This window comes from Rhincodon typus, chromosome 21 (assembly GCF_021869965.1).
Source record: "Rhincodon typus isolate 14 chromosome 21, sRhiTyp1.1, whole genome shotgun sequence".
In the NCBI taxonomy this organism is placed as follows: domain Eukaryota; kingdom Metazoa; phylum Chordata; class Chondrichthyes; order Orectolobiformes; family Rhincodontidae; genus Rhincodon; species Rhincodon typus.
Window position 1 is genome coordinate 18,113,247 of NC_063352.1, and position 25,524 is coordinate 18,138,770.

The 25,524-nt window shown below is 40.4% G+C and overlaps 1 protein-coding gene across 1 annotated transcript in view; it reads right to left on the reverse strand.

Annotated features, from left to right (window-relative positions):
* The window catches only part of LOC109911874 (transformation/transcription domain-associated protein), a 206,307-nt gene that overhangs the window by 90,598 nt on the left and 90,185 nt on the right, over positions 1–25,524 (reverse strand). The window contains exons 25-28 of the mRNA XM_048609696.1: positions 19,746–19,959; positions 19,531–19,656; positions 13,601–13,747; positions 5,733–5,932 (exon numbers count right to left, since the gene is read on the reverse strand). Coding sequence (XP_048465653.1) covers positions 5,733–5,932; positions 13,601–13,747; positions 19,531–19,656; positions 19,746–19,959 — 687 coding nt within the window. The remainder of the gene's footprint in view (positions 1–5,732; positions 5,933–13,600; positions 13,748–19,530; positions 19,657–19,745; positions 19,960–25,524) is intronic.

The following is a 25,524-nucleotide window of genomic DNA, read 5'->3' on the forward strand; positions in this document are numbered from 1 at the left end:
AAAAAAGGTGTCAGGATGAGATCCCACTGATGTTTTGTGAAGTACAACCTCATGTTCAATGGAAAAATGAATTGAACATGTGGACACAGGTTAACTCTTCAAAAGATGCGGCAAGGTACAGCCTCAACACTGATCACTTCCTAGTAGAAGCAAGATCAGGTGGAAAACATTCTCTCAAAGCTAGTGTCTCAACAACTGGACACTGGAGGAGGTTTGGAAATCTTATATTAAATATTTAAATTTACAGACAAAATTGATAAGATGATGACATATTTAAATTTATTAATATCTACCCTGAACTGATAAGTCCATGCATCGATACAAATGAAGAAGCATAGAAACAAATGGTTTGAGGCTACATTGAATATCAACAGATTTTTGAAAGAAATCTAAAAATTCCTAAAGGAATGAGCGATCAGAACACCTTCCCTCTCCCACAACACCCAAGCTGGAGAAGAGAATAGCTCCACTTTTTTTTTTTTTGCATACCCGAATGCTATGCATGCAGGGAGAAGGGAATTAAAGTTGAGGTATCAGAGAAAATTCAGTAAGGCTTTAAAACATTATACAAGTTCATCAAACTAAGTTTTAATATCAGTGGACATAGTATATTACAAAAAAAATGAGCAAAAAACAAGTGGAAAGGCCCATGTAAGGTTATAGGTAATGGAAAAAGTAACTTTATAGCATGGGAACAAAACCATTACTGTGCATTAACTGGCACTGATTGCAGACTTAAATCTGAACAAGTCACAGAAACAGATGAGACACCATGTACTGGGGGCATGTGTGTGTTGGACAACTGTAAGGACCAGATTGTGACAAGTGAAGAGCTGACGGAACATGGAAAGAAGTGATACTGAAATGCAGGACAAGACTATTTGCCCCCGACGACAAAAACTAAAAGTTAGCACCAAAATAACATACATGTCAGAAGGAGGCTAATAAATAGAGGAATGTCACCACCAAGGAGAAAGCAGCAAATACAGGCATTGGGTAAATGTGCATATTTCGGGACAGGGAGCAAAATCTATGGATTGATAAATGGGTACCTAGTGTCACCAATTCGCTTGAAGATCTCACTCGAGTCTGCCTCAATCATGTTTTGAGGCAGTGCTTTCAGATCCAAGCCACTCACCGTGTTAAAAAGCTTTTCCCCATGTCACCGTTGCTTCTTTTGTCAATCACCTTAAAACAGGTTCTCAATGCTTCAGTCAATGGAACCAGTTTCTCTCTAATCTGTCCAAAGCACTCACTACTTTGAGACTTCGATCTAATACTCTCTTCTCCAAAAAGCGTAGCCTCAGCTTCTGCAATGTAGCTAGCTAAATTAAGTTTTCATCCTTAACCATTCACAAAAATCTTTTCTGCATTCCCTCTCATCTTCAACATCCTAAACGCTAGCACACATTGTTCTAATTAACTCCCTGCCCACATTAAAAATTAACTGATGTTAAAAACTGTTAAAACATTAAGTGTACAGGTTTGACTAAATTGCATTGCATTTCAAATTCTACAGCTTGCCCATCACCAAGACTATTACCTCCGCCTCCATTAAAATCACAAAGTTTCCATCCTTACCATTACCATTAGCACTATTAAAACTCTCAAACATCCTTGTTATTTCTAAACATCAGCATCTCTAGCATCATCATTATTGGCCTCTCATTCTCCACTGATACTAATGTTCAAAACAGCCTGTCAGAACTTCAACTGCATCAAATTCAAACACTCTTATCCCTGATGACTACACTGTGCTCAAATGCAACGTAACTAAAATTTCCCTGCTTGGCTCTCCCCTACCCCCATCTCGTTAACTTCCTACAGCTCAACATTCCCTCCCACTGGTCTTTTTGTAAATTCTCCCCCTTCCCCACTTTCATCCACCTATCAATGCTAACAAGTCCCTTCCAAGCCCTTCTGCCTCTGCACCAATAAAAATAACTGTCTCAAAACCTATCTTCACAGCAGAGTTTTCAACTCGCTTTCGGACTTTACATGACAGCCCAGTGTCTATTCCTTCACTTAATTGGTTTCATTGGAGAAAAAGTAAGGGTTTCTATTATCTTTAAAGGCATTATGAATGCCTGTTGTTATTTTGTCATCAGCACCATGGAGCAGAATTAATTGGTTTCTTTCCTCCCCGCTCCAGTCAGAAATTATTTCCATTTTATAAAGTAAGTTTCACTTTTAAAAAAAAAAATCAAATTGTAGTAAAATGAAATCAGTCAAAAGACAATGATTGGATCACAACTGATGATTTAATATCAAATTTTATTCTTGTCCATTTAATTACTCATGCCAAGATAGAATCCATTTGTTTCAGAGATAGTAGGAACTGCAGATGCTGGAGAATCTGAGATAACAAGGTATAGAACTGGATGAACACAGCAGGCCAAGCAGCATCAGAGGAGCAGGAAGGCTGACGTTTCCAGCCTAGACCCTTCTTCAGATTTTCTGAAGAACAGTCTAGGCCCGAAACGTCAGCTTTCCTGCTCCTCTGATGCTGCTTGGCCTGCTGTGTTCATCCAGTTCTACACCTTGTTATCTCATTATCATAGAATCCATTTACACAGTTAATGTACAAAATCTGTTGTAAAAGTTCATCTGCAAAGGATTATTATCCTGCATTGATTTCCCACGTGCACAGCAACAGAACCAGTGCTGATTTATGCTTCGGTTAGGAACAACAGGTTAGTAACTTGGTCCATTGATACTCTGCACTTCAATTATTATGGCTTGTAAGTGAGACACACTACACAATACTGAACCATATGACAACCACAGTTATGACTGCTAGCCATGCTGAATTAGTGGCAGAAGCATTGGTTTCAGCTTTTCCAGTCTTAGGAATATTTCCTTTTTGTTTTAATTTTTTCACTGGATGTGAGCATTGCTGGTGAGGTCAGCATTTGTTGCCCACCCAAATGATCTTCAGAGCATGATGGTGAACTACTTTCTTGAGCTACTGCAGTCCCTGGGCTTGTGAGGTGTGGTGACAAGTGGAGCTGGGGCAGGTCAGGATGTATGGCTTGGAGGGGATCTTGCAGGTGATAGTCGCACATTTAGAAGGTGCTATGAAAAGAGTGCTGGTGAGTTACAGAAATGCATCTGCTGCATTGGTAGTAAAAGGAATGAATGGTGAAGTTATGAAATGGAGTGCCAATTAAGGAAGCTGCTTTATCCTGGATGATGTTAAATTTCTTCAATGTTATTGCAGTCACACTTATCAAGGCAAGTGGAGAGCATTTTATCATACTCCTGACTAGTGCCTGATGATAGACAAGTATTGGGGAGTTTGGGGTTGAGTTGCTTGTTGCAGAATTCCTAGCTTCCGATCTGCCTTGTTGCCATAGTATTTGGAGTTGGTTGGTTCTCAGGGCTGACTGGTTTTCATGCAAACATTTCATCCTCCTTCTAGGGAGCATCTTCAGTGCTGTCTGGCGTCCACTGAAGCACTGTTGCTGTGTTCCATTCTTAATTTATATGGTCCGGTCTGTCATGGTGGGTAGTTGTGTTTCTAGTTTTGCTCTGTAGTGGTATGTAGATGGGGTCTATCTCAACATGTTTGTTTATGGTACCAGTGGTTGAAAACCAGGCTTCCAGGAATTCTCATGCTTGTCATTGTTTTGCTTGTTCTAGTACTGTTACATTGTCCCAGTTAAACTGAATTCTTTCTTTGTCGGAGTGAACAGAAACGAGGGATAGTTGGTGGTACCGTTTCACTGCAAGTTAGTGTTTGTGTATCCTGGTGGTGAGTTTCCTGCTCGTCTGTCCTATGTATTGCTTCTCACAGTTGCTGCATGGTATTTTGTATATCACATCTGTCCTGCTCATTGTGGGTATGGAGTCATTCGTCTTTGAGTAGCTGGCGAAGTGCAGCTGTTGGTTTGTGTGCTATCATTATTCCAAGAGGTCGTAGGAGTCTTGTAGTCAGTTCTGATATGTTTCTAATATATGGGGCTCCAACACACTGGCCCAATATTACCTACCATGACAGATCGGACCATATAAATTCAGAACAGAACAGAACAACAGCACTTCAATGGAGGCCAGACACCACCTAGAAGGGGGATGAAACGTTTACACGAAAACCAGTCAGCTCGGCAAACCAACCAACAACTCCAACCACAACCTGAGCTACAGGTCTTCGCTAAAACATTAAACCTACTGTATTCAAATGACATATCCAGTTCAGTTTCTGGTTGATGGTAACCCAGACACTGTTAATAGTGGGGAATTCAATGATGTTAATGCTATTGTACGTCAAGGACAGACAGTTAGATGTTTGAGATGGTCATTTCCAGCAAGACAGAGCATAAGCGGGGATGGTGAAGGAGATGTCTGGAGTACCCTAATTGTCATACAAGCATCCAAATAATAGTAAAGAAGGGATTTGTCTGTCATTCTCTTTCCTGATGACTGAAGTGACACAGTGTGGTCCAACTGGCTTAATTCTGTTAAACATTGTTCTGATTTGACACAACTGAATGGCTTGCAAGGCGACTTAATTGTGAACCACATTGCTGAGAGTCTGAAGAAGTCACATATGGACCAGAACAATCATGGATGAATGAACCACATGGATTTTTTCAACAATTTACAATAATTTCATGGTTACCATTAGACCATGTTTTTATTCCAGCTTTATTTACTTGAACTCAAATTTCAAAGCTGCAGTAGTGGGATTTGAACCCACATCCTCTGATTACTACTTCAGTGACATTAGCATTACACCATGGCCTCGCTGCTTTTCAAGCATCCAGGCTGGAAATTGAGCACTTGTGGGAGATATAGTGAGGACCACACTAGGCCGCACTGTAATAGTGAATAGGTGATATGCATATTGTCCCATTTGTTCAAGGAAGCCGCAAGTATCCTTAAAGTCACCTTGTGCTAAAAAAGGGAGAAAAGGAAGGCAAAATCCTAGGTTCATGTATCTGCTTAATCCCATACCTGTTTTACTAAATGGAGATAAAAATGCTATTTGTTTTCATGTGAGTGCTGAAACCACACAAACATAAAATGAACACAAATTAGGATCATTTTAACAGAAAGATACTGGTGATAAAAAACTGACTGGTTGACTCTATACAATATTTTAACAACTGATTATCATTAACGATTATATTAAAGATTTACTTTATTTAATAGCAAAGATCAATAAATGTTACACGGACTTAACTTTTAGTTGAATTTAAATTTATATCACTTATAATGCACGTATGTTGCAGAACTCCTGAAAATAAGTTTACAAATCACAACTGAAATTTTTGTATTCTGGAACACCAACTTTGATTTTGACTAAGTGTTATCCGAAGCAGCTGAGAGCCAGAGTGGAGCAGAGTGGACTGGAGGCCTGCAGCACAGCAGGGATAGTTGTTGAACTGGGGACCGGTGCAGCGGTCAGTGGCTTGCAAGCCTAGTCAGACCGTGTGTGGAAGCCCCCTGCACTGATCTACTGCAGTATAATGTTTACCTGTAATCTGTTTTATCTGACTCAAATGTTTATCCTTTGAACTTTATTTCTTATTTTCTAACTTATAAATCGATTTTAGGTAATGTACGGTTTTTTTCTTTATTTTTCTATTTTGTATCTAAGATTTGTACTTAGGTACTTTGTATCTAAGATGGTGCCGTGATGGGCAACACTGTAAATTTTTCAATGTACTCCTGTACTTGAGTACAAGTGACAATAATGCTAATTCTATTTGTTTATAAAACATTCTCACCTGATTTACTGCCATGGGGGAATTATTCTTCACCCACTCCTCTACTATTTTCACCACGGCTCGCAGAATCTTGGCATCGGGGGATTTCTCAATGAGGGAGGTCAAGATGACTTGGATAAAATTCTTCCTCATCTCCATGCTCATTACAGCAAGACGCGTTTTCACAAGCTCTAGACTTAACATGATCAGCTCAACTGTGACTGAAAGAAAGACATTTATTACGCCTTGTCTTAAAACAATTCAGAAAAAAAGCACTGCACGCTCCAAGGTATAACATAATGGTGAGAGACAGCTGGAACTTTGAATTGCAGAGCAGGACCATGGCTGGTGTTTTCAGTATTTTACTCTAAATTCAGAAATTCATAATTCCAGATATTACACTTCACTGAACAAGCAGCATGTACTTTCAAACAATGTAATGTAAACAAGACTTCTATATAGTGCACCATCTAGTGGCATAGATAATGCCCAGGATTAAGGAAATCATGGAAACACGAGAGATTTATGGCACAGAACCTCCTTCATTTTAGTCCACCACGTCCATGATAACGCAAAAAAAGAAATCCAGCCTAATCTTCCCTTTCACTCCCAACTGAGATTAAAATATTAAAAAGATACATTACGTCAAAGCTTTTTTTCTTGAGCTCATTAGGACTGTAATGCCAAGAAATCCATCATTAAAATGGAAACTATTTATAAAGCCTGAGGAAGATGGTACTAACTGATTTGTATTGAGACACTGTGGAAACTGTTAACTGTCTTAGTTAACTGATTCAAATCAAACCAGGCAAGTCAACTGATTGGCCAGGCCAATGGCAGAAGTGCAAGGATTTGCTGCCCTTTCCTCAGTGAAAAAAGCTGCAATGTGTGGACACGTTCCTTTTACCTACAAGAACAGGGTACAGTGTGTGAACAAATCCAGCTTCCTGCATGCACAAATAAATTCTGCTGCAAACACAACCTGATAGATTCTGCCATCAGGTAACATTTACTAGATATTCCTGAAGCCACCAAAAATTACAACGGAAACCAATTTAAGATTTTCAGTTCAGCAATGAATGACTAATGTTGACCTGCTTAGTTTGAATTTAATCAGTAATCTAAAACAGTCATCAGTTTCTACTACATCTCCGTGCCTTTCATAGCCCTACCAATTAGCTTCCGCTTCTCATTCTGTATAAATTGTTGTTTCCGTTCTACTTAGTTGTTATATTTCAATTCTAATGAGTGAAAGACAAAAAGCTTCACCTTCATGTCTCTGGTTAGCAATGGTTAAGTTCTGTACTACCATGCAATTATTTAAAATTAAGTAGTGCAAGTAACTTCTGCAAGAGATTGAGAAAGGAAAGATTTTTAACTATATACCACCTCTCTCCACATTGTAAAGTGGTTCATAGCCATTGAAATACATTTAAAATACACTTGCTGTTGTAATACAGGATCATCTCAAACCAGGCGAATTATAAGTTCCATTTGATATGAAGTCAGGTGCTTTATTATGAACTTTATAAATTTGGTCAAGTCTTTTAATAGTACAAAAGAAGCACTTTTAGTCGAATGTGGACTGTCCCAAGAAAAGTCCTCAGATATTACACGGGTAACCTATATCTTATTCAATGAGGTTCAGTTTTGAAGAGGGTCATAAACAAGGAGAGGGAGTCAAGCAGGCAGCAGGTTTGAGAGAGGAAAATCCTTTAGATGGTTTGAGGCATGGTGACCAATAGTAAGATGAAGAGGTGGACAGATGCATGACAGGCCAGTCAGTGGCATGCAGCGTTCGAGGAAAGGTGGGGCCTTGGATGGCTGAAGGAGGTCACAGGGCTTTACAGCAGTAAAACCATGGCATCCCAGAATCTTGCAAATGGACTATTAAAAAAAATGTCAAAGGTATGAAACAATTCACAGTGGGGTCCTCCTTTGGAGGGATTTAACATGGACAAAAACTGCTGACATTAAACATTACTACAAGGTAACTTTTCATTTTCTTCCAGTTTAGGATTATGTTTATACTTACAGTATAAAATAATGAAGCATAGAAGTAAATTAGAAGTCCAAGTTAAATTGTTTCAACATTTTCATGTTTTTGGCCAAGAAACACAGATTTAGCAGCTAATTATAATTGCTTTTTGGAAGCACAAGGACATGTCAAACATGCCAAGTCAATTATTGAAATTCCTCAATGGGATCATCAACCAGCAGCTTCAGTGGGAAAAGATTTTGTTTGCTTTGATCCACTCACGATTTGAGCCTCACATTAATATACTTCATTACGATGCATTAATTACACACAAAGAAAGAATTCTGAAATATCAACCATTATTTCCACTATTAGCACAATGCAATTTCAAGCATCACGAAACTTTTGTTTTTAAAATCAAAGACATTTCAAAATCTGAAGCTAATTGTTTAAAACAAAATCAGGTGCACGAAATGAAAAACTTTATTTATTAGGATTAAAATTGCACTGGTTAATAAGAATCCTGTATTGCTACACGAATAAATTGAAGATGAATAAAAATTGTTACAAGTCAAGCATTTTTATACTGCCTTTAATGACCACAAAACATTCAAGCAATTAAGCATTTTTTCAAAGTGTAAGTCACTCTAGGTTGTAGATGTAAGAAATAAAGCAGCCAATTCCCAAAAACAGCAATGTGATAATGACTAGATCAGTTACCTTCATGTCGGGGGGGAGGAGGAGGGGTGGACATAGCTAGGACTCCAAAAAGAATTCAAAACAGTGCCATCAGATCTTATGTTCACTTGAGACTGCAAACATAATTTTTCATTCACGTCTGAAAGAGGGCACCCCCAACAGTGCGGCACTCCCTCAGAATTGCACAGGTATGTCAGCTCTGATTTTCAGACTGAAGGACTGTAGTGGGTCTTCAATCCACAAACTTCTGGCTCAAAGATGAGTGTGTGCAACTCACCAAGCCATGGTTAACACACTACCGAAAATCAGAGATCAACCAAGTCCCAGTGCCCTCCCTTGAACTGTGACATAACTGAACAATCAGTGGTTAAACATTTGTCAATCCTAGTCCAGCTCAAATAGATGGGATGATAGACACTTTGTTGGTAACATGTAGCCTCCAGTTAATTGGCCCAAACTCAGTTCTGAGAAAGGGTGCATGACCCAGGGATTAAGATCAGGACCTCAACGAATCATAGATGTTAGAGCCCATTAAAGTGACAGAGAATTTACTGGGAGCAGGCTCTCAACCCAGCTATCTGGGTTTGATATGAACCCTGGAGCACAAGGGTCAAGAATGAAAAAAGATCATTCATCAAGGTTCCGTTGCAAACTATTGAGGTTGCCTGCCTAAGTCAGGGTGTTGTGGCTTCTGGACAAAAGTGACAAGCATGTAGCCTCATTAATCAACCTTACAAAAGCTATTAATTTTCTGTGATTCTAGTTTGCAATATCTAAAACAGAAATTATTGACAATGTCACCTGTAGCCACTAAACATAGCAAATGCCCAAATCCATCATCCACAAATTGCTCTGCAAATATAGGTAAAAAATGATTACACTGCCAGTTTTTGCTGTCCTTGCTCCCTGTGTAGACACCAGGCAAAACACACTGCTCATTTCACAATCCTACCAACTTCACACATTCTAACAAAATTACCCTCTTATAGCAATAATTAAGAATTTACATCATTCCTCTTCCACTTCCTTCTGACAGACTGCAGTTGTAGATCATTATTTGTTTTCTACTGTACAAAAGCACACAAGAGCTATAATTTCTTCGGCCTAGTGCCAAAAAACAATCATGTTGTTTATTGCAATCTTTATTGTCAGAAACAACATACATTACCCCATGATCAATCCTAGAATTCAAATATATTAATAAGTCACAGCTATTTGCCTTTGTAAAGTACAGCAATTAACTGTAGCATCATATTAATTATTGCAGAACAAAGTCTATGACTACAGCAGTACCTTGGCATAAAATAATGTTACAACTTGCATCTTTTTCTCCCCCATCTTATACGCACAAATAAGTAACAAGCCTGACAAATTTAAGGATGCTTTGAAGATGTACCAAGCAGGATAGATAAAGAGGAAGTAGTATATGCAACATATTTGGATTACCAAAAGACTTTTGATAAAATAGTGCACGTTAGACTACTTAAGAGAATAGCCCGTGGTTTTGAAAGCAGTATGTTGGTATAGATAGAGGATTGCTAACTAAGAGAAGACAGTGTTGGAAGAGGGGACATTTTTCAAGTTGGCAACCTATAACTAGTGGAGTGTAACAGGGATCAGTGCTGGGATCACAATTATTCACAATATATCTTAATGATTTGGATGTAGGAAATGAATGTCCTATTGCCAAGTTTGCAGATAACAAAAACAAGTGTGAAGTAGTGAGGAAGACGCAGAGTCTACAGACGCATATAGAAAGATTACATGAATGAACAAAAGCTTGGCAGATGGAACATAATGCTGGTAAATATGAGGATGTACATTTTGGTTGAGTCAGTTGGGCTTGCACTTTGTATTTAGAAAAATGAGAACTGACCTTTTGAAACATGCAAGATTCTAATGGGGCTTCGCAGGGTAGATACCGAAAAGTTGTTTCCATTGTGGGAGACAAGAGGGCATAATATCAGAGTAAGGGGTTGCCCTGCAAGGACAAAGGTGCCAAACCACTTTGCCCAGAGGGTAGTGAATTTGTACAATTCTTTACTGCAGAGGGCTGTAGAGACTGCGTTTTATAGACGGAGAGTGGTGCATATATGGAATGGGCTGCCAGAGAAAGTGGTTGAGGCAGGTACAATAGCAACATTTAAAAAACATTTGGATAGGCACATGGATGGGAAAGGTTTAGAGGGATCTAGACAAAATGCGGGCAATTGGAACTGGCAGACATGGGCATCACGGTCAGCATGGACCAGTTTGGACTGAAGGGCCTTCTGTTTCCATTCTGTATTACTCTATGACTTTAATTGTACACAAGGATGAAATAGTCAGATTTTTAATCAGTAAGGGAATCGTCACTGTCATTGGCAATCACTGACTAACAAGCAAGATTGTCCACTGAAGAAATTCCGTGTCACTGGTCACGGCGTTCTGTGGGTCTTTGCATGACTGATGAGCCCCATCCCACAGCTGCGTTTGTGGCCACACATTTGGCAGGTGTTTTCAGGAGGCGAAATTGGTCCTTGGCCTCGAGATCTCTGGCATTCCTTTCTCCGGTTCCTCTTCTGTACTTCCTCTTGCCAACAGATGTTCTCAAAGAACTGTGCCCCTTCATACAGGAGCATCCTCCAAGTCACTTTCTCTAAACAACGGTCTCCCACGTGTTGCCTTTCTTGAGGGAAGCCTTCTTTGAAATTCTTCCTTTGGAGCTCCTCTCGTTCGAGTCCCTTCCTTGAACAAAGATGATTTACTTTGGCAGTCAAAACTCAGGCATCCTGAGCACATGGCCAGCCCAGCAGAGTTGGTTTCGGATGATCATGGCCTGGATGTTGGTGCTATTGGCTGCTTCAAGGACACCAATGTTAGTACGCCTGCCCTCCCTGCTCAACCAAAGAATCCATCTGAAACCACGTTGATTGTACTTCGAGGGCCTTGACGGGACAACTTTATGTTGACTATATTTCAGAACTATTATCAAGGGTTATTGGGAAAAGACAGGAAAGTTGAGTTGAGGATTATCAGATCAGCCAAGATCTCATTGAATGGGAGAGCAGACTAGACGGGTTAAATAGCATACTTCTTCACCCATGTCTAACAGGCATCTTAAGCAACAGCTCAGGACATGAAATTTAAGGCTGTAAATATTGTTGAAACTTTGGGGCTTGTCACCTGTGAACTGAGGGCATTTTCTTTCAGGGGTTTGGAAAAGGAGGGGAAAAAGACATCTATATGACGTGTTCTGAATGTGTGCCATCAATTATTAGAAAATTAAATTTGCATTTGAAAGCATGTTGAAATTTTCCTATTTTTACAACATTATAGACTGCCTCTGCAATAACAGCAATTTAATTAACATTTATGGCTGATCTATCACTGGAGTTTGCTTCAGGCACATTAATCCTCCAGTAAACATGTCTGAAACTCTTAAATTAAGTTCCTTGTTCCAGAACTGATAAGGCAGCTTAAAGATATTCATCTATCTTTCATCTTTACCAAACATCAACTTACCAATGGCAAATTCATGCCTGCAACACACAACAAGCTGATTCACACCCTTCTTTCATATTTCCCTCCACCACCAAATTCTTCTCTGCCTTGAAAGTCATTGCTTTTGCTAGAGTACAATCTAAAGTGCAATACATCCAAATGTTCATTCTTCATAAAATCAGCTGTGTGTTGGCAAGTTTATTCAGCCAATGGTTGGGGAGCCATTACTACATTTGCAGTCAATCCTGTCCTCGCCAAACATCCACACTACATGCAACAGCAAATGCCTCTGCCGGTTTTATGAACTGAATACTGCCAGGAAGGCAGCAATAAGAGTCATAATGGTTGAATGGTGGAAATGCTTGTCTCAAGTCAGAAGTTGTCAGTTGAAGTCCCATGACCCCCTCATACCAGTACTAAGGGCACTGGTGGAGGGGTCATCTTCTAGATGAGACATTAAACCAAGGATGCACCTGCTCTCAGGTGGGTGCACAAGATCCCATGATACAGTTTCCAAGAAAACAGGGGACGTCCTGGCCAATATTTGAATCAGTCAACCTCCTTAGGCCCCACATTCCTAGTGCTGACCCTTCAGCATTCAGACACCAGATTATTTTTAATCTTCCAGCTACACAACCAGTGACTGTTCCATCAGTCATTGTTCCTACTACCGCCATCAGCATCTTCATCACTTCTAAATCTTTTTAAGACACTCCCAGACTAATTGTGTCTTGAATCTAATCCTTTCCAGTTTACCACCACTTGCCCAGTTCCCTGTCCACTTTCTATCTACCATCCATTTGCTGAAGTGCCCCAAAACATTTCTGTATATAATGAGCGTTTAAGCAAAATGAAGGTTGTTTCAGGAACTCAGAGGCAATAAACACACCAGCTAGTTATTACAACAGAGACATCCCCTCAACACTAAGACGATAGGATATAGGAGCAGAATTAGGCCATTCAGCCCATTGAGTCTGATCCACTATTCAATCATGGCTGATATGTTTCTCAACCTCATTCTCCTGCCTTCCCCCCTTAACCCTTGATCTCCCTACTAATCAAGAAACTATTTTTCTTAAAAACATTCATTGACTTGGTTTCCACAGCCTTCTGCGGCAATGAATTCCACAGATTCACCACCCTGTGGCTGAAGAAATTTCTCCTCATCTCAGTTCTAAAAAGGTTTGTCCCTTCGCTCTGAGGCTGTGCCCTCAGGTGCTAATCTCTCCTACTCGTGGAAACATCTTCACTGTGACCATTCTATTCAGGCCTCTCTGTACTCTGGAAGTTTCAATGAGATCCCTCCAAAAATATAAAGGCATGAACTCAAATTATGTAAATATGTAAAGATGCTGGTTGAAATCTAATTTGTATCCTGCAGACCAATATTGAACATTTCCAAATAATTCTAAAGCAGTACCTCGATTTACAGCGGTTTTCATTTGTAATGTATACTTTGTTCACAAAGCAAAGTATTATATATTTATATAATGAGCTCCATTTTTCCAAAATCTTCATACCAAAGTACAGAAATTGCATTGGCCGACAGATGAAATTGAACTGCTGGGAAAGGCAGTACACCACTGCCTCCTTGGAAGATGAATCATATTTTCCCCCATTGATTGGAGCAATACATTTAGCTTTATTTTAACGGCAGTACAATAAAATTACTTTCAGACTCCCTTTCCAACCTCACTGGGTGAAACAATATTAAAAGCAATGTCATTACCTGTATTGGTTTCAGATGGCCCTGGGGTTGTCTGTGGGTTCAGATGGTCTCTCACCATCTTCTGCAGTGATCGCATGAAGACAGAAATGAGCCGGTCAATGTAGCTGGGGTTGTTGCTGCAAGCAGACTTCAGGATCATCAGGGTGCCTGAAGTTCAAAAAGACAGTGATGTAAGGTTAGAATCAAGAAAGCTATGCAAAACTTTTATGAAACACTGGTTAGGTTTCAACTGCAGTAGTGCGTTCAATTCAGTTTGGATGTCCAGGTCATTTTAAAAAAAAGGTACAGAAGAGACATAACAAGATGGTGCTAGGAGTAGCAAACTTCAAACTGCAGAAGTTGGGATCATTTTCCTTACAGCAGAAATGGTTAAGAGACATTTTTGTTAGAGTCAGTAGAGAGATAACTTTTCAGTCAGTGAAAACTGTATTAACCAGAGTGCTTTGGTTTCAGGTAACTCGCAAAAAAGCCAATGGGGAAGTAAAAGACAATTTTAAAAAATGTAGCGAGTTATTATTTGAAATGCACTGCCTGAAAAAAAGAGAATCAGTGGAAGCAGATTTAATGGTAAGTTGCAAAAAGAATTGGATAATTATCAAAGGGAGAATCTGCAGAGCAAGGGGTAAAGAGCAGAAGCTGTGGGACTAATTGGGTAGCTCTTTGAGAATTTTACAGTGAATAATCATGATCCAGAAAATGCTACCTTGAAAACACTGAATTTACTTACTTACTAACTTTCAACAGGAAATTGGGTAAATACTTTATGAGGAAAAATCTGCAGAGCTACAGAAAAAGAACAGCAGTGGAAGACTAATCAGATAGCTCTTGAATACATTCTTGCACTGCACTATTCTAAAAATCTTTCAACAGTTAAGTAAGCAATCCACACTTCTTCAACATGTACCAAAAACACAAGCTATAAGTCTGCAGTTTCAATAAAAATTTAAGTCACATCTTTTTGCTTTCCATTACTTTATACTAGTATGACTGCCCAATCTTAACAATAAATGCAATGCTCCAGGAAATGACTTCTTAATTATACAATACTTTACAGCTAGTCTTGAATAACACACTATCCGATTTCTCATTAGGCTCAGAATTGAGCCAGAAGATCTTACACAGCCCTTCATCCCACTTTTAAATGTCTCAAAAACATTGCATGAATATAAAGCGATTTCAATTTAATGACTGCTCTCCTGGGGACAGATAGGATTGAAATGAACGGTGTATCTTTTGTTTGGAGGGATGTTGGCCAGGATACTGAGAGAGTTTTCTGTTCTTCTTACTAACACAGGAACAATAGCAAGCTATTCAGGCCTTTAAGCCATTCTGCCATTTATGGAGATTATGGCTGATCTGTGGCCTAACTCCGTATGCCTGTCTTTGGCCCATGTCCCTTAATAACTGTGCTTAACAAAAAATCTCAGATTTAAAACTAACAATAGATCTACCATCCAGTGCTGTTTGTGACACAGAGTTCAAAACAGCCTTTGCATGCAGAAGTGCTTCCTAACCTCTCTCCTCAATGCTCTGGCCCTAATTCTCAGACTATGCCCCCTAGGTTCAAGGATCCCCAACCAGTGAAAATAGTTTAGCTTTATCTACCCTGTCTTTTCATGTTAACATACCTTGAAGACTTCCATCAGATCATCCTCTAAGCTTGTAAATACGAGAGAAAATAAGGCCTCTCTCATAACATAACTTAACAGGTGGACTGCAGCAGTTCAAGAAGGCAGCTCACCACTTCCTTCTCAAGGGCAACTAGGAACGGGCAATAAATGCTAGCCAGCCAGTGATGCCCACGTCCTACAAATGAATTAAAAAACACCCTTAAAGTCCAGTTCTTCATATAATGGGATAGGATTGTTAGCTCACCAGCAGTGGATGGTTTTGGATGAGCCAACACTGCACAGTGCAGGAATTGAATATTTTGATATTTTTATTACTCTGCCTTCAGAGAATGTGCTGGTGCACAAGTTATGATACTCAACCAACATCCGAGGTCAAATGCTCAAATATTGAATTTAACATGGGAAAGAAATAGCCTCTAAAGCTATTGATTAGCATAAAAACTCTCATGGCCTAACAGTGATCTTCAGTGAAGGGAACCTAACACCCCAATACCCTCTCTCTCTCGGACCCTGTTTGATACTGCTTGATTGATTCAGAGCGACAGAGTTTCCCAGAGTGACTCAAGATGCACAATAAATTTATCCTTGCCATATCCAGAGAACAAAAAGCTTCATAGTGCATTCTTGCTCTATTTTATTTTCATCAGTTGTACACAATGTCAAAAGATGATCAAGTTTGATGTAGAGATGAAGCACAAAACAAACACTTTAAACTTAAAAAGCTTTTTGTGTTAAACACTCAAATGCTGTTGCCTCTCAACAGAAAGTCCTAAATGCTCTGTGAAACTCTAGGTTAAAATTGAATTGATCAGGCGTTAACTTTTACAGGTTAGCGGTCAGCGCATGTATCATAACTAGCATATGCTTGGGTTCCAAATGTCTCAGACGTTTGGACACTGCAGGCTGTGTTAAATGTTGTATTTGGATTTGACAAGCTCACAACTAGCAGACTGCCAATTCTTAAACTAAAATTACATCGGCTGGTTCTCATCATCGAGTTGAGTGGTGAAGGACATTTGCCATTTAGAGGAGAATGCATTGTGACCTGTTGAATCATTTCACAACTGCTTTACTGACAGAGCTAATTCAATGCCAGATTGCAAGGGCTCTACCAACTCAGTGTAACAACAATATTTTACAGTGCTGGTTAGACATATACTGAATAACACACAAGCTTTACAAGCAGATCAGGTACTGTTACATTTACAGTTTTATAACAGACAGGTTCAATCAAATCAAGCACCAAAACCTGGGTGAAGTTTAAAAGCTTTATATTTCGATAAATTGTGACATTATGATTCCTTATTGAATAAATTGAAAACAAAGTAATCCACTGGAAAAACACAAGAAAAGAACAAAGAATTGGGCAAGAGGAGAAAGAATTTTACAAAAAAAGTGGAGAATATTTTTAGAAAAAGTTAAAAACCTTTAAGTAAAGCAACAGACCGGGACAAATGGAAATTGTAGCATTCAAGAAAAAGAATGACAGAAATGACCAGTGGAAGTTAGCCAAAAGAAAACCGAAAAGGATCTGAATGTGTTCATTTAACAGATAATGGCTGAACAGCGATACACAGCGATAGCAGACTGGAGGAATGCTCTTGGTTATGACACATTCTTGCAGCATTCCTGCAGCTCTATTGATTTATAGCTCTTATGGCATTGGAACACAATTACAATTTGATCTGAAGTTCAAAATGATGTCTTATTCCAATTGTATTAACAAAATCTTAAAAGTAGAATGCAATGCTCAGTCTAGTACAGGGCTATGCACTGCCAGAAGCAATTCTTTAAATGTCCTCAAGCTCAAGGCAGTACAAAGCAAATGGATTTCCTAATAAATAGCAAATCTGACAGTACACATATTGAGATCACCACAAAAGTCAAGCAAAGCTGAAAAACAAAAATGTTGGAAAATCAGAACACATTGGTTAGCTTTCTAACCAAATACTCTAGTGGAAAATTTCCTCATCAGAATTACTCTTTTTTTTTCAGCATTTTGTTATTAGCTTTGTTCAACTCTACGTTGTCACAAAACCAACAAAAAGCTTTTCAGGTCCCAATTTGAACTCAATCTCATTACACACAAACCTTACTCTTTACATGCACACTTCGTTCTGTTGGAAGTATACAAGAATCTTTCAGCTAAATGCAATGTACAGCATCTTGAGTATAGCATTGTTTCAGCACCTGTCAGGTCCCACAGCCAATCAGATTTCAAAATCGGCCAATGTACAACCTCCGTCTTGCGAACCTAATAGATCAATTTGGCACATAGGTCAATGTCTCAAGTCAAGATTATACAACCGCTGCCTGTTTGCTGTCTCAATTTGATGGTAAAATGACAATCTGTAGGACACAACTTCTGTCAAGTGTCTAGTAAGCTTTTGACTTAGGAAAAGGTGGAAGCCATTTAGCCCCTCAAACTGGTTTCATTCCTCAATGGGGTTGACACTATTCTGCAACCTAATCTGATGCAGGCTTTTGACCCATAGCCTTGTGATATTTACTACCACTGCCAGCATATAGGACTAAGCTACACAGTCTTGTGAGGCACTGGTAATTTCTCTATGTCTGGTCAGAAGATTTGAGTTCAGGTGTCGTAATATTACCAACAGTTTGATTAAAATAATTATAGTATGGGCTCATGATGGTTCACTGCCACCACTCCTCCTTTGTCTACATCATGTAGAAAGTCTATCTAATAATCAGTGGTAGAGGACAGAACTCTGGCACATCTGAAACAGAAGAAGCACTTGTCTTGAATCAACAAAGATTTTATTTTTATTCATTCAGGGAATGTGAACATCACCAGCCAGGTGAGCGTTTATTGCCCACCTCCAGTTGCCCTTGAGAAGGCAGTTGTGACCTGCCATGTTGAGCAGCTGCAGTCGATTTTATGTAGGTAGATCCACAATGGCACTCGAAGTTTCAGGATTTTGACCCAGTGACAGTGAAGGAATGGCAATACATTTCCAAGTCAAGATGCTAAGTGGCTCGGAGGGGAACTTGCAGGCTGCCACCCTTGTCCTTCTGGATGAAAGCAGTCACAGGTACTGAAGGTGCTGTCTGAAGAGCCTTGGGCCTTTATTTATTACATGACATGCACAAGTTACTCATCAGGCATAATTAGTAAGGAATTTTAGGAGCTGTACAGAATATCACCTGCTGAGTATGAAGGCTAGTGCAGAACTGCTTCAACCCAAAGACTGTGACATCATCATATTTGGTGGAGCTATTACAATTTTGACATTAATTCTTTCAGAATCTTATACAACAATCCCATCGAAACTTTGGTTAACCAGAAAAAAATCCAAGCATTAAATTTAATAATTTATCTAGCATCAATTGTCATTTATGGAAGGGATTTACAAACTTCTCTGGTCCTGTGTTTATGATATTTTAACTATTTATGTACCTCGGTCCATCAGTCATTTTGGATCTCCATAGTTTCTAACTTTTCACCATTTAGAAAACATTCTGATCTATCTTTCTTGAATTCCAAGTTAACGGCTTTACATTTTCCTTGATCAAAATGTATTTGCCACAGTTTTGTCCATTCGCTTAATCTAGCGAGATCTACTTGTAGTGTTACATTTACAAAAGTTACGGTTACAAAAATTGCACTCATCCACTTGTGTAACCTACATGGTTCTGTCGGAAAGACGCTCATTAAATGGGAATGTAGAGTGTGCATGGCTCTCAGAACTTTGTTGCCACAGGTCATGCATGCTGCTATTCCTCGTTGCAAAGGTTTGAAGCTGCTAAAAATAGCAGAGGACTACAGCACGGTTACCAGAAAGCTCAATACACTGATGACAATGCACACTAATTTTTATACAAGGTTTCATGTTGGGAAAGGCCCCAAGAACACAGGAATGTCATCTGGAAAGGCCATTATGTTGCTCAAGCATGCTACACCACTCATTTTGATCATGGCTCGTCTACTACTTCAACTCAACTTTCCTACCTGTTCCCTATATTCCTCAGTTCCCTGAGAGATCAAAAATCTGTCTTAGCCTTGAATATATTCAACAATGAGATGTTAACCACCAACCCTTTCCCCCACTCTATGTTAGAGAACTCTAAAGATTCACAATCCTTTGAATTAATAGATTTCTTTACACCTCAGTCTTAAATGATTGACTTCTTCTCCAACCAGGGGAAAACAGCCTATCAATCCTCTGCAGAAACTTTAATTTTTCAATAAGATTGTATCTCACTCCCCTCAACTCCAAAAAGACTATAGGCTCAAATCCTTCAGCCTGTCATTCGAGTTGAATTCTTGAAGCAACTTACCAAACAATTGATTTGGATTGGTATTTGCTGCTTTCTCATAATTTGTGAGGCCTTCATAAATCACTTTTCCCACTGCAGCATAAAGACACTCCAATTCCTCATATTTGGAAGCCACACTTGAAGTACCTGTTTAAAAGGGAAGTGCACAATATTGACAATAAAGTAGTATTAGATATTTTTAAAAATAACTGCACTTCTCCACTTGTGCAACCTACTTGGTTCTGTTGGAAAGACGCTCATTAACCGGGAAAGCAGAGTGTGCACAGCTCTCAGAACTTTGTTGTTGCCGCAGGTCATGCATGCTGCTATTCCTCGTTGCAATGGCTTGAAGCTGCTAAGAATGGCAGAGGACTGGAGCACGGTTAACAGAAAGCTCAATACCTCTAATCCTGTACAGATATTCGCCATGTTGGCTTGATTGGGTTGCTCCTAAAATCAACAAAAAGTCGGGATACAGACTTGAAAACAGAACATTCAATATGCACATGGATCATTTTGCTACCAGTTACACTCAGGCTACAGAATTCACGTCAGTCAATGCACCTTTTACTTCCCTGGACAAAGTTACAAGATTAGCTTTGATTTTGTCTATCACCTACTAATTATCATCAGTCCGATCACACCCTTACCATTATAAAATGGAATTAATAGGATGTGAAAGGTCAAAAAGACAAATGCTAATTTGCCCAGTCCTTGATGCTTGAAATGCTGCTGTAATAGACAATAAATTTTCCCTACAGCAAATAGCAAGATAATTGTGAAGTAAAGCACAGAACTGGGTTCTTCAGCAATGCTAATTAAATTATCAAATAATTCTGGATATCGGCTCCCTTGTGCTTTCTAAATAGATTTCTTCTATATTGTTTTAAAAATTATGTAATGTACTTATTTGAATGTCAATTATATGGCACCAAACACCCAGCAAGATTAAAGCCTTTCTTATCTTGGTTACGCTCAAGTACTGCACAAAAAGTGCATTTTTTCCCTGCACTGAGTAACATACCTCTCAATTGCTGCAATCATTCAAGCAGGACAACACTGAATTTCAAACTGGATTCAAATTATTTTGAAAAATCATTGTATGTCACTTTTACTTTCATGCTCGAATTCAGAAAGGCTGCATCATAAGGGTAACTTTGGGATTTTAAAAATTACAATAAATTCAGAGGTAATATTCCTGTTGGAATCTTGCATTCCTTAGTAAAATGTGAATACCCAACACTGCGCACTGAGATGACTTAAGACTTGTTCCACAGGATCTAACAGTATCTCACATCTGGGATTGCATAATATCACAGAAAACACTACTTAAATTATGAATCTTGGTTGATCTTCAGGGTTCTTGCCTGTCATACTGGTGTATGTCTGAATATTTCAGTTTAGTCAGTTTAATGGACAGTTTAAAATTTTGACCTGATTGACTAACTTACAGCACGGAGGTAAGTGTTTTTCTAAAAGGGAAATACAACTAATATCATAGAAAGGTTATAACAGAGGTGGTGTTTCAGTCTACTTCAAACATACAAACAAGAACAGGCACCACTTCACAGGAGCATGGCTTGTCTGTTTGTAACTTCAAAACCACATTCTCATCTATCACTGACAACCTTTTGAAAACTGATTGTTTTTAAGGCAGAGGTGGAAACATGATCAGACTTTGCTTCTACTGGCTTTCCAGAAAGAGAATTCCAAAAGCTCATGACCCGGAAAAATATCACATCTGTTTTAAATAGGTGACCCTTGATTCTCCCACGTTTTCCACTTCTACCCTGTCAAGACCGTCAAGGTCTTACGTTTCAATCAAGTCACCTCTTAGACATCTAAAACCCAGTGGACTTTCCTCCTAAGACAACCTGCTCATTCCTGGCAGTAACGTAGTAAACGTCTCTAAACTGCTTTCAATGTGTTAACGTTCTTCCTGAAGTAAGGTGAACAGTATTGCAACACAGTACTCCAGATGCAGTCTCACCAACGTCCTATTTAACTGAAACATAAACTCCCCACTTTTGCATTCAATTCTGTTCACAATAAATTGTAACATTCTAGTAGCTTTCCTAATTACTTGCTGTATCATACTAGCCTTTTGTGACTCATGCACGAGGGCACAGATGATTGCATTTCAGAGCTCTGCAATCTCTCACTATTTATGTGATATGCTTCTTTGTTCTTCTTGCCAAAATGGACAATTTCACATTTTACCACATTGTACTCAATTTACCAGATCTCTGCCCATTCACTTAACCTATCTTTTTGTCACCTCCTATTTCATATTCACAACCTATTTACCTACCATTCTGTGTCATCAGCAAATGTGGCAACCACATAACCAAGACATTTATGTTACATTTATCTACCTTTTTCATTTATTCATGGAATGTGGGTGCCGCAGGATGGACAAGCATTTATTTTCCTATGATAGTAGGAACTGCAGATGCTGGAGAATCTGAGACAACAAGGTGTAGAGCTGGATGAACACAGCAGGCCAAGCAGCATGGAAGAGGAGCAGGAAGGCTGACATTTCGGGCCTAGACCATTCTTCAGAAATGGGGGAGGGGAAGGGGGTTCTGAAATAAATAGGGAGAGAGGGGGAGGTGGACAGAAGATGGATAGAGGAGAAGATAGGTGGAGAGGAGACAGACAGGTCAAAGAGGCGGGGATGGAGCCAGTAAAGGTGAGTGTAGGTGGGGAGTTAGGGAGGAGATAGGTCAGTCCAGGGAGGACGGACAGGTCAAGGGGGTGGGATGAGGTTAATAGGTAGGAGATGAGGGTGGGGCTTGAGGTGGGAGGAGGGGATAGGTGGGAGAAGGACAGGTTAGGGAGGCGGGGACGAGCTGGGCTGGTTTTGGGATGCGGTAGGGGGAGGGGAGATTTTGAAGCTTGTGAAGGCCACATTGACACCATTGGGCTGCAGGGTTCCCATGCAGAATACGAGTTGCTGTTGCTGTTCCTGCAATCTTCGGGTGGCATCGTTGTGGCACTGCAGGAGGCCCAGGATGGACATGTCGTCTGAGGAATGGGAGGGAGAGTTGAAATGGTTCGCGACTGGGAGGTGCGGTTGTTTAGTGCGAACCAAGCGTAGGTGTTCTGCAAAGCGGTCCCCAAGCCTCCGCTTAGTTTCCCTGATGTAAAGGAGGCCACAATGGGAACAGCGGATGCAGTATACCACATTAACAGATGTGCAGGTGAACATCTGCTTGATGTGGAAAGTCTTTTTGGGGCCTGGGATGGGAGTGAGGGGGGAGGTGTAGGGGCAGGTGTAGCACTTCCTGCAGTTGCAGGGAAAAGTGCCGGGTGTGGTGGGACTGGAGGGGAGTGTGGAGCGGAGAAAGGAGTCTCGGAGAGAGTGGTCCCTCCGGAAAGCAGATAAGGATGGGGAGGGAAAAATGTCTTTGGTGGTGGGGTCGGATTGCAGATGGCGGAAGTGTCGGAGGATGATGCATTGGATCCGGAGGTTGGTGGGGTGGTACGCGAGGACGAGGGGGATTCTGTTTTGGTTGTTATTGCGGGGAGGGGGTGAGAGGGATGAGTTGTGGGAAATGCGGGAGACACGGTCAAGGGCGTTCTCGACCACTGAAGGGGGGGGGGGGGAATTTGCAGTCCTTGAAAAACGAGGACATCTGAGATGTACGGGAGTGGAATGCCTCATCCTGGGAGCAGATGCGGCGGAGGCGAAGGAATTGGGAATAGGGGATGGCATTTTTGCAGGAAGGTGGGTGGAAGGAGGTGTATTCTAGGTAGCTGTGGGTGTCGGTGGGCTTGAAATGGATATCAGTTTCTAGGTGGTTGCCAGAGATGGAAACAGAGGTGTCCAGGAAGGAGAGGGAGGTATTACAAATGGTCCAGGTGAACTTAAGGTTGGGGTGGAAGGTGTTGGTGAAGCGGATGAACTGTTTGAGCTCCTTGTGGGAGCACGAGGCAGCACCGAGGGACAAGGGACTTCACAAGCTTCAAAATTTCCCCTCCCCCTACCGCATCCCAAAACCAGCCCAGCTCGTCGCCGCCTCCCTAACCTGTCCTTCCTTCCACCTATCCCCTCCTCCCACCTCAAGCCCCACCCTCATCTCCTACCTACTAACCTCATCCCACCCCCTTGACCTGTCCGTCCTCCCTGGACTGACCTATCTCCTCCCTCACTCCCCACCTAAACTCACCTTTACTGGCTCCATCCCCGCCTCTTTGACCTGTCTGTCTCCTCTCTACTTATCTTCTCCTCTATCCATCTTCTGTCCGCCTCCCCTTCTCTCCCTATTTATTTCAGAACCCCCTTCCCCTCCCCCATTTCTGAAGAAGGGTCTAGGCCCGAAACGTCAGCCTTCCTGCTCCTCTTCCATGCTGCTTGGCCTGCTGTGTTCATCCAGCTCTACACCTTGTTATCTCATTTATTTTCCTATCCCTAGTTGCCCCTGAGAAGGTGGTGTGAGCGGCTTTCTTGAACTGCTGCAGTCCATGTAATCAGACTAACAATGTCCTCAGGGAAAGAGTTCCAGAATTTTCATCCAGTGACAGTGAAGGAACAGTGACATTTTTTCCAAGTCAGGATGGTGTGTGACTTGGAGGGGCATTTGCAGATCATGGCATTACCAAGTATCAGCTGCTCTTGTACTTTTTGATGTAGTTTCTGTGGGTTTGGACAGTGCTGTCTAAGGAGCATTAGTGAATTTATGCATTTGTATCTTGTAGATGGTGCACATGACTGCAATAGAGCATCAGTGGTGGGGTGAGTGAATGTTTGTGTATGTGGTGCTGATCAAGAGGGCTTTGTCCTATATGCTAGCTGCTTGAATATTGTTGGAGCTGCACTCATCCAGGCAAGTGGGAAGAATTTCATCACATTCCTGACTTGTGTCTTATAGATGGACAGGTTTTGGGGAGTCAGGAGATCATTACTTGCTGCAAGTTTCCTAGACTCTGACCAGCCTATACATAAAAATATGTTTATATAAGCAGTTGAGGGCCCAACACTAATCCTTGTGGCAAATGTCAGGAACACATATTGGCAGATTATGAGAATTGGAAAAATAAACATTAGGGCAATTACTAGGTTGCAAAAGATTTACAAAGTGACTTTACGCAATCTCTTTGTTTTGCTTTATTAGTTACCCATAAGACATTTATATTTTTGATACAGCTCAAGAAGTAGTGAGTCTTAATTTCCACTGCACTCCTTTTGTAAGTACCTTGACACACTCATCGATACACTCTGCCAACCTTAAAAAGACACATTTGTACTCACTCACTGCTTCAGGTAAGCCAGATAGTCTTTTCTCCATGCTATTATGCTACTCCCTACATCATCACTTTTCCATAAGCGCATTTGATATGTCATTTTAGCAAATGTCTTCCGGAAATCCAAGTATTGTATATCCACCAGTTCCTGCTTATGCACAGCATATTACTATCTCTAAGGACTCAAAGCGAATGGTTAAAGTTAATTTTATTTTCACAAAACCATGTTCATTATGCTTAATTACCTTGAACTTAACTAGGTTCCCTGCTATACCTTCTAACATTTCCCCTATGACATAAGCTAACTGGCCAACTTTGTCTCCTGCCCTTTTTGAATAAAGAGTTACATTTGTTACCTTTCAGTCTAATGGTAAAACTAGAACTAAGGCATCGACTCTCTCACTAAATACTTTTAAGATCGATGGCTGGAGTCCATCAGGATCCAGGCACTTGTCAGACCACAGCTCCAACAATTAGCTCAGTACTGCTGCCCTCGTGATTGTAATTGTCCTCAATTCCTCCCTCCCTTCCATGTCCTGCTTCTGGGATCTTGTATACTTGGCGGTAAATGCTGATGAAAATATCTCTTGTCACAACTCAAGTGGGAAGAGGATGCTGATATTCATGTTCCACTATTCCTCAAGCCATCACAAAATGGGACCATAAAATGACAAATGCACCCCTTCAAAACCCCAAACATACACAATATCATGTTTAAAACGGAGAAAAGACAAACAATTTAACACATATTATGGACGGAAAACAATT